We start from the raw sequence: 10,410 nt of genomic DNA, 5'->3' as shown, positions 1-10,410 counted from the left end.
GAAGGTTAACAGGTTAAAATATCAAAATGGCATTTACTAATTAAATGAATGATTAAATAACTAGTAAGACGTTGAGAGAATTTTACAACCAAGAATGACCTGTAACAGTTTTCTACTGGATAGTGTAATATAGGTATACATCCAAACTTAGGAATATCCATATGCCTATTATGAGTTAAAGTCTACCAACAGCAAAATACTTAATCATATTTTTTTTTTTCTGTGTAAAGCTGTCACATGTCTTACTGACAGGGTGACAGATTGAGCACAATGCAGCACATTTCTATGCCAAACAAAGCCAAGTACTATACATATGGCAATGTTTCTATCACAGTGAAGAGAGAATGTTTGTGTTCAAAGTTTGTCAGACACGTTTGTATGTGTTGTGTTTGTAGTGCAAGGTGTACAGCACCACTATGTCATACCATATGACAATGAGCAAATGCAGGACACAGAAAGCCCCTCGGAATTTATGAAGTCAGGTTAAGAAAAGCATTTAACATCAGCAACAAGAAAACTCATTAATTGTATAATAAAGTTGTTACTTAAAAAAAAAAAAAAAAAAGACTTTTGGAAAAAAAAAAGATGACTGTTTTTTCTCCCAAATAATGGTAAAAAATGGCAATAAAATAAATTTCTAAAACAGCTTCCAGGAATTTATGTGGTCCTCAGACTGAGAAATGATACATGGAACATTTCTGCCAATAGCAATTGCAATTTTAGCACTATTACAAGGAAACTGTGTGTGCATGAGATTCAGACCTTGACGAATGGGTGATCTAGCAAGACGCTGGCAGTCGGACGGCATTTGGGCTCACTCTCTAGACAGTGGACCAGGAAGTCTTTCCCCTCTGTGCTCAGTTTCTCTGGAATAGGTGGTTTATGCCCCATGCCTACCTTATACATGATCTGAAAATTGTGCTCATACTCATGCCATGGTCTCTACACAGGGAGAAAGGGAAAAATGTAACAAAAAAAATGCTGCAAGGTTATTCTTTCAGCTGAAACGTACAAGTCAATGCAAAAACAATGGAAGGGTAATAAAGGAATGGAATGGGATAATGGAAGGGTAATTTTACAATATACACTACTCACAAAAAGTTAAGGATATTTGGCTTTTGGGTGAAATTTATGGAAAATGTAAAGTTCACACTACAGTGATATTATATACATTTAAATAGAAGCATGCAATGGTGATTTCCTCATTTCAATTTATTGAAACAAAAGCCAACAGTGGTGGGTATACCACAACAAAAAATGTCAGTGTCTCAATAATTTGTCATGTGCCCTTGACCATTAATTACAGCTTGACAACGACGTCTCATACTGTTCACGAGTCAACTTATTGTCTGCTGAGGCATGGCATTCCACTCTTCTTGAAGCCGAATATCCTTAACTTTTTGTGAGTAGTGTAATTACACAATGAGATACAATTGATGATAATTACATTTTTTTTATACACACACACAAAATAATTAGGCAAAATAAGGTTAGGTAATAGTTAGGCAAAATAATGTGAACCCAGATTAAATATGTAATACAGTAATCCCCCTCTATATCGCGGTTCAGGTATATCGCTGATTTTTATTTGTAACAAATTTTTTGCGGATTTTCCCGGTATATCGTAGTATCCACAAACCTTATAGTGAACTGGTTTTATGTTGAAATAAGGTCATTTATTAATAAAAATATAATTATTAATCACAAAATATAAACATTAATTAAAATAAAGTAAAATGTTAATAATATATCAAATACTGTACAGCATAGCATTGTTTAGGAAAGCGTGGTGCAGGGATGCTGAAAATCAGAATACAGTACAGCTGGAGGAACGAGTCTGGCCAATCGGAATGCCCCATTCATTTAATCATGGTTGTGATTGGCTGCTGGCCATGTGTGCAGTTGGGGAAAGGGAAGCAGAATTCTCCAGCATCCCAGTTTTTCACGTGTCACTGTCCCGAGTGTTTGGTTTTGTTCTGTGTATGCTGTATTTTTACGTTTTTTTCTGCAAGCCCTGTTATGTCGCCCAAACGCTCTGCACTTTCTTAGGCTTCTGGCAAGGAACATACATACATACAGTACTCACTATAAATGTGATATTACTACGAATTTACCCAAAATTCATCTCGCTATATGCTTGCAAATGTTTTCTGTGTATGTTTAACAATAATTTTATTGTTTTATCCGTGTATCACGGATTTTCGTTTATCGCAGGTGGTTTTGGAACCTAACCCCCATGATAAACGGGGGATTACTGTATCTCTTTTTTAATAAGGTGTTGGACCATCATTTGATATGCATATTATATATTAGATATATTATCATCTTGAAAATGGCATAATTGTTTGAAAATAATATTTGGACCATAGGATGCACTTTATCACTAAGAATTTTCAAATACGTGCTGGCAGTAACACGACCATGTATTCTAATGACAGGGCCAGCAGAATACCAAATCTTCACAAATCCACCCCATGTTTGACAGTTTCTTTCTTTCTTTGACATTCCAAATTGTTGTATTGCCTATGCCCAATGCACAGTTACCTCCTTTCTCAGCCTCAAAATGCTTTTCTCTATTAGACAGTGCTCTAGTATTCATGTTGTTAACAACAAATGCAGTCTTTGAAAAGAAACCCAATGCTCAAACCAAGAATATCAAGACATTCAGAGTTATTGAATGTTTAAACAATCAATCTAATAGGGCAGACCTGTGCAAAAAGAAACACTGGCCAGTCACATGTTCCAATATTTTAGATCTGCTGAAAAATGGGTGTTAATTCATGTGAATGGCTGATTTCAATGTTGGACACAGAAATGCCTTTTGCAGAAAGGTGACAAGTTTGCAGCTATAAATAAAAAGAAGAGAGCAAGGCAGCAAGTACCTTTCCTGTGACCATCTCAATGAGGACACAGCCAAGACTCCAGATATCAGCTGCACGTCCATGACCTTCACCCTTTGCCCTTGTGATGACCTCAGGAGCCATGTATGCTAAGAGAGGGAAAGTGAGAAATGGAAAAGAAAGCAAGATTTAAAAAATGTATAAGTTGCAGTAGTCATGATTGTGGATTGTAAACATATTTACATTTAAATTTACATTTACATTTCTAGCATTTGGCAGACGCCCTTGTCCAGAGCGACATTTTATACAACTGAGCAATTAAGGGTTAAGTAAGGGCCTTGCTCAAGGGCCCAGCAGTGGCAGTTTGGTGGACCTTGGATTCAAACTCACAACCTTCTTCACAAACTGTTAGTAAACAATATTACAGTAATCTGTCATTTTACATAAGTACATTAATAATAATATACATTTTACATAAGATTTGAAATTTTTTTCCATTTCCTATACAGCAGGTCCTCTGTTTACAACGTCCTCGACCTACACCGTTTTGTGGTTACGTCGCCATCTCCCATAAATTTATTAAGAAAGTCTTGTTCCATCATTCCGACGTACGGCGTTTGCGACGTTAAAACAAATTTGTTGGCGAGCGGAGCGGACGAATACGTCGTCACGTATCAAGACGGCTTTGTTTACATTCGCCGGCATAGGTGAGTGACATAGGTACTTATGTACATATGTGAATTCCGACATTCAGTCATGACAGTCGGAATTCTGTTCCTACGGCGCGACGTAATGCGATTTTTGGCGTAATTCGAGGACCCCCTGTATGTGTATTATAATGGCTATTTTAGGCTGATGGGCAGATTTCTACACTACTGTGAATAACCCTTATTCCATAATGTCTAGCCCAGAACTTTGTGTCCCTCCCTCCATGTTTAAAATGAATAAATCGAACACCAGGTACATAGTCCTTAAAGGTATGAGTCATCTGTTCCCATTGCTAATCATTCCATTGTGGAAATTCCACTGGCTCTGGTTCTAAGAACTGGACAGTTTTCCGGCAATTGAGTAACTCGACATGAATTTCATATACGCTGCCACAGTTCCTCCGTGTAACATACCAATCTGTTATCACAATGTCAGGCTGAATTTCATCCATAAATTTATGGCATTTTGAATCCAGAGCAACTTACATTTATCTCATATGTACAACTAAGCAACTGAGGATTAAGAGTCAGGGGATTAAAGCCATGCTCAATGGCAGCTTGGTGGTCCTGACGCACAACCTTCCAATCAGTAATCCAGCACCATAACCACTGAGCTACCACATCCCCACAGGACTAAAATAAACACAGGACTATGCTAATATTTTTTACATGGCCTGGAAGGGACAATGACTCTGGTGTTTCAATCCAGCTACCATAGCCTTACCTGCAGTACCCAGTGTGCTGTTCACCTCTCCTGGCATAGTATGAGCATTATTTTTTAGCTTGACTGAGCAGCCAAAGTCTCCCAGCTTTATGAGGCCAGAAGATGTGAGGAAAATGTTGGCTCCTAAAATGGCAAAGACAATGACAATGCATTAGTGTGAAGCAGTTTCACTGCAAGTTCCTATCAGTGACATGGTGTAGACATCAGGGACAACATACCTTTAATGTCACGATGCACAATACCATGTTCATGGAGCACATTTATAGCAGTAGTGATCTGCTTACAGTACAATCGGATTACATGCTCTTGCAGTCCTAGTCTGGAGACCTCCTCCAGTGTCCCTTCATCACAATACTCCATAAAGATATACATCTCTTCCTGAGAGATAATAAGGAAGAGAGAGGGAAGTTGGGAGACCACAAATGAAGGAAAGAATGATGAAATAATACAGATAAAGGAAGTTACTGGAAAATGGAGAAGCTATTTAAAATTAGAAAAAAAAAAAAAAAAAAAAGAGCCTTACCCGATGTAGCTCAACTCCAAAGTAACGGACTAGATTTGGGTGTTTAATTCCTTCAAAGATTTTCAGCTCATCTGCAGTCTCTTTTATTGTTTTGTGGTCATTAGGCTGGAAACGAATCTTAATACAAAATGCAGAAAAACTAAAAACTGAGCAACATTACACAATTTTGGCTGTTATACTTGAGCAATATCACACAAGCTGTGCTGCAAATTAAACTGTCAAAGTCCATATTTAATATTTATTATTATTAAAATACTGAAAAATGCTACATTCAACCGCTTCAGACTAGTACCTGGTAGAACCACCTGTTGCTTACACAATAGTCTATTGGGGTAAATCTTTACCAACTTTGCACACTGTAACTGTATGACTCTTGTGGATTACAATTTTTAAACACAGCAAACAGACTTTCGATTGGACTGAGATCTGGACTTTTACTTGGCCATTGTAGAACATTCACCTTTTTTGTTGTCCAATACAGGCTAATGGTATGCAGAGTACTTGGCTCAAAGTTATTAGATGGCTTGGATATTATAATTGTTTAAGTTAATTTGCCTTAAATTGCCTTTTCACATCTTGGCTATTTCTGTACCTTTATCTGTAATTTACTTAAAATGCAGAGGAGTTGAACATAAAAGGATTGTAAAACAGCGCTTTTCAGTTTTTTTTCTTTTTTCGTCAATAACCAGTACCACTTTAAATTAATTAATTAGATTCATTAAGTTTATATGGATTACAAAAAGCCATAATTTTTATTTGCACTCATATTTTTAGACAAATCTGTTGAATACTTTTGCAAGGCACTGTATATCACCATACCTCCTTCATAGCCATTAGTTCACCTGTGTCCACATTTATACATGCATAGACCTTTCCATATTGTCCTTCTCCTGTGTACAAATGATAGAGACAAGATGAGATGGCTAAATAAAAATATGTCCATACTAGAGAGACAAATGAATGTCCATACCTATCTTGTTGCCTCTCTGCCATTTAAAGGTGACCTTGCGCAGACCCACATGCATAATGTTGTCATAGGATTTGGGTGTGCTGCACACCTGGCCAATAACATTGCGCTGTCTCAGCGCAGCATAGCGCTTCTCCTCAAAGGAGCAGATGGCTCGGTATACCATCTCCATTGGATTCTGACATGCAGCTGTGTCTACCAAGAAAAATGAGGAGAAGGAAACAAATTCTATAGATAATTCAATGTGGCAAAAATTAATTCAAAAGTTTGTATGCTTCTGAATTTTTTCCCAGTCTAGAAAACTAAGGCAGGGAGCACATATCTAGTGTTAAACACCTGAGAAAAAAACTGTAGAGAAAAGACTGTATGAACACTGTAAGAACAACTAACTACAATATTCAAAAGTAAAGACTGCCTTTTTAAATTTTTAAATCTAACCTTTTGATGGGCAAATAAAGTTACGGAGCTCCCAACTACGTCGAGTGGCAGCACTGGGATCTGCTTTTGGATATGATGGCTCTAAACAGGAAAGACAAAATAACTGAGCAATGGAATGGCAAAATGACAAATTTAAATCAGTACAAGTATTAAAAGTCTCTGGTATTAAGTCTAAATGCACATTTCTAACAACAGTAGAAATATTAGGAAACATGAAAAAAGGACTACATATCTGTTTTTTATGACTGCACTGGGTGTAGTTCAGCAGGTTATACAAAATAATTTCTTTTGACTTCTTTACACTAGAAATGCATATATGAATCAGTAGGTATCAAATTTACTTGAGCACATCTTCCCACCTGTATTGCAGCTGAGCTGTTTATGAGTGTTTGTCAGAGAAGATTAGGTTATATCTAACTTGATACAAGTCATAATTACTGTATCAAGATCAAAGTCAAATGTGCACATTTGGTCTACTGTGGCAAGCCTGAACAGGGAGCAACCGAAGGACAAAAACAACATAAAAATTTTGCATTTTCAATGTTTGAAATTTGAGAGTAAGAATACATATCTGTGATTTTTTAAAATTAGTTTTAGAGGAGAAGTAAAAGATGGACTTGAGAAACCAAAAATTGCACTGACATGAATAAACATATATAACGAATATAAAAGTTTACTTGGTGCTTTTCCTGGAATATATAAGTGAATAGCAGAAACCTCTAAATTCAGAATTAAAATAATAATAATAAAAATTCTGCTCAGTGTACACTAGCAATAATAATGCGGTAGATTTACAAACTGTGGCAGTAATTTGTCAATAAGGTCAATGTGATCAAGAATGTGATTGTTACGTGCCACGGCACGTATTTCGGTTATTATAATGGCTTTGTTTTTACAGCGTAACCGATTGGGAGGAACGTGATGCAGTTGGCCGCATGCCATATACCTGCCGCTGACGGGAAGAGCCGAGTCGCGCGAACGCCGCCCCGGAAGATTAACCGGAAGAAGAGTCAGGCTATAAAAGCGAGACACTGACACCGCACTCGGGCGCGTTTTGTTTCTACTTATGTGTGCAATCGCGTGGTTTGTTTGTCTATCTAAGTACTTGGTATATTGAGGTGTATGTACAGCTGTGTGTGTTTGTGTAGTGTTGTGCTGACGGGGCTCGGACAGGTAAGAAAGAGCGCGCTCATACACTGTGCAACACGTAGGACATCACACTGTATAGACACCTTAGGAAAGGGGCGGGGCCACCCCCTGTATTTAAGTTTGTAAGGGAAGCGCAGTATAGGCAGGTTTTTGGTTTCACTTTTGTTTGTAGTCCAGGATGTATTAAAAATAAAGCAGTGTTAGGGAAGTATCATTTTGTTTTACTTGGTTTTCTTTTCTTAAGCACCGCCGTTGTCCAGCCCCGTGTTTGGCTTGTTTGTGAAATTTGTAAATATTGTAAATACGTGCGTTTTCTGTTGTACAGCACAGTAAACTAATTAAGCACTACAGGTTGTGTTGCGAAACCTTGTTTTTTTTTTCATTCTGCCAGTTTACACTGTGCGTCATTGTTTAGACCCGGTTGAGTTCAGTTAAACTGTTTAAATATTAATATTCCTCAGGGTGTCTGGTATTAATGTAATCCACAATTAATGGTGAGCAATATGGCGATATCATAACGAGCATGCAAATCTAAAAAAAACCCAAAACATTTACCGTACAGTAATACCTCGCAGATCCACTTCTCACGATTCGCGACTTCACTGATCTGCAAAATTTTCATTGGAACCTAACTAATTTGCATCTGTGAATGTTTCAGACAGGCGCAATCCTCGCAAAATCCTGCAAAAGTGTTTACGGGTAATTTTGTGGCCATATATATATTTTCATGCTTTTTGATGAAATTATTAAGAAAAAATTAGTTTTTTAATTTAGTAATATAAATATAAAAGTAAAATCAACAAAATATCAATATAAATAAAATATAAATGTTATTTTAATGATATCGAACCTCACCAATATCATGTACGTACAGTACAGCACAGCCATTATGACACTATTGGCTGGAAGGGTCAGAAGTAGCTAATCACAGAGCAATAACAGTTTCACCTAGCTGCTGATTGGCTGGTAGCTATGAAGCTTTGTATGCGTGATGTCGCGGTTCATCCTCCCCACCCCTTGTAACACGCGTATATTCCGTGAATAAGTGATCTTTGTGATTTTTTCCTTGGTTTTTTATATAGGCGGTACTGTACTCGAATTTTTATGTCAAACATTTATTTACTTTTTTTTTTAAGGGTAATGTATTAAGCTAACTTAAATGAAATTAAAGTGTTTTGGGAGCATGAATGGGGTCATATTTAGGGTTTAAACTCTAAAAATAAGCATTTGCAGTACAGTATTAGCATTTTTAGTGACTCTACCACACATCCGCAAAACCTCGTCACTCGCACTGGATCCTGGAACCTGACCTCGCAGATGTGTGAGGTATTACTGCATACAGTTTTATTTTTTACAATGCATGATTGTTCTGCCTACACATTAACATACTGAGACCTACCTGGTCTGCACAAGAGACCTTTTGGTCTTTTGTTCCTACCAGTTTACTCTCAGGAACCAAATTAGTATACACACTAAGGATGGGCTACCAGGCTTGGGGTTCATCCTGTCATTAAAAAACTGGACGTCTTCCATTTGGCACTCTGGACTTGATGCATTTCAAAAAGTCTCAGGGGTATATAAACATATCCATTATACAACGTGAGAGATGCTTTACTATCACACATCCTAGAGCTCATTAACATCTAAGCATCCTATGTTTGTAATGCTGTTTTGTTTTAAGTTTTCTTTATTTTTTATTTATTTATATTTCTTTATTAAATTTTCTAAATTAAAATTTAAATTGTGTTTTGTATAATAAATTGTATAATTGTATAATAAATCAATTGCCTATTTTACATTTCAATATTCGGTAGTTCTTCTGCATAGTGGTGCATTGAAAGTACATGATTTCTATGATTTCTATTAGAAATAGATTCTCTTTTTGATAGACATGTTTTGAAAGCACACTTCTGTCAAAATAAGATAAGAGGCTAATATTTAAACCTCTGAGCTAAGAGAAAAATTGTTTAATGAATAGGCTATAAAAACCCCACAGAGAAACATTATGAGGGAAAGCTTAACTTTGCATAATTCTAAGACAACACATTAACTAGATTGATCACTGGTTATAAAACTGATGTGTTAGAACACACAATTTACAAGAACAAAATGCAAGCAATGCAGAACATACAAAGCTGTGCTGCCTATAGGCAATTATCACAAAATTTTCAACAGGAATAAAATGGCCTCATTAGTGCAAAGAGATATCATGTATATTATCTGTAGGCATATTGATCACTTAAGACTTCCCCTTGATTCAAAACCCTGATGATGAAGGCCTGAGCAACAGGGTAAGCCCAGGTAATCACCAATTCCAAATATAACAGGACTGCTCTTGGACATAGTTCTTACCATCTCTGTCTTCAGTGGGGCTAGAGTGGCGACTAAGGGATCTGAAGTGCATTTCAGCTGCCACTGATGAAAGACGGTCATTCTCATGGACACTGGAAGAATCCAAAGAACACTGTATCAATGTAGCTGCAACAAAACTACTAATCTTATTCTGGGAAATTTTTACCTACCATTGTATACAAGCAACATGCAAACTAAGTCAAAGTGTTTAGAATGTTCAAATTTGTAATATATTACAGCATAAACATATCAACATGATTGTCACTTTGATCTGATAAACTCTGTAATACAACTTACAAACTGTAATAACAAGAAAGTGCCTCATTTATCAAGCTAGATATAACTAGATATATGTATAAATCGTTAGTACAGCAAAAACAACTGAATTGACCTTGCTCTTTCAATACTGTTTGGAGAGGACTGTTAGATGGCTAACTTCAAAAGAAGTTCTTTTGCTTTACAAAAGAAGATAAACAGAGAAAGGAGAGGGGGAAAATAAATAAATAAAATAAATACCTAAATAACTAGAAATAAAAATAAATTATTAAATTAAATTATTAAACTACTTTATCCTTATTTTATTTTATCCCTAATGAGCAAGCCCGTGGCGACAGTGGCAAGGAAAAACTCCCTGAGATGATATGAGGAAGAAACCTTGAGAGGAACCAGGCTCAGAAGGAAACCCATCCACATTTGGGTGACACTAAACA

General features: G+C 36.6%; 1 protein-coding gene across 4 annotated transcripts in view; it reads right to left on the bottom strand.

Annotated features, from left to right (window-relative positions):
• The window catches only part of map3k4 (mitogen-activated protein kinase kinase kinase 4), a 47,724-nt gene that overhangs the window by 971 nt on the left and 36,343 nt on the right, over positions 1 to 10,410 (bottom strand). For 3 of the 4 annotated variants that reach the window (XM_058384837.1, XM_058384841.1, XM_058384840.1), the window contains exons 17-25: positions 9,701 to 9,792; positions 6,200 to 6,280; positions 5,765 to 5,989; positions 5,614 to 5,684; positions 4,795 to 4,911; positions 4,490 to 4,649; positions 4,272 to 4,394; positions 2,883 to 2,989; positions 763 to 942 (exon numbers count right to left, since the gene is read on the bottom strand). In XM_058384837.1, coding sequence (XP_058240820.1) covers positions 763 to 942; positions 2,883 to 2,989; positions 4,272 to 4,394; positions 4,490 to 4,649; positions 4,795 to 4,911; positions 5,614 to 5,684; positions 5,765 to 5,989; positions 6,200 to 6,280; positions 9,701 to 9,792 — 1,156 coding nt within the window. The remainder of the gene's footprint in view (positions 1 to 762; positions 943 to 2,882; positions 2,990 to 4,271; positions 4,395 to 4,489; positions 4,650 to 4,794; positions 4,912 to 5,613; positions 5,685 to 5,764; positions 5,990 to 6,199; positions 6,281 to 9,700; positions 9,793 to 10,410) is intronic. The other variant, XM_058384838.1, reaches the window with a different exon arrangement.

Source organism: Hemibagrus wyckioides, linkage group LG29 (genome assembly GCF_019097595.1).
Source record: "Hemibagrus wyckioides isolate EC202008001 linkage group LG29, SWU_Hwy_1.0, whole genome shotgun sequence".
NCBI classification, from domain to species: domain Eukaryota; kingdom Metazoa; phylum Chordata; class Actinopteri; order Siluriformes; family Bagridae; genus Hemibagrus; species Hemibagrus wyckioides.
This window is presented reverse-complemented; position numbering and strand designations above follow the sequence as displayed.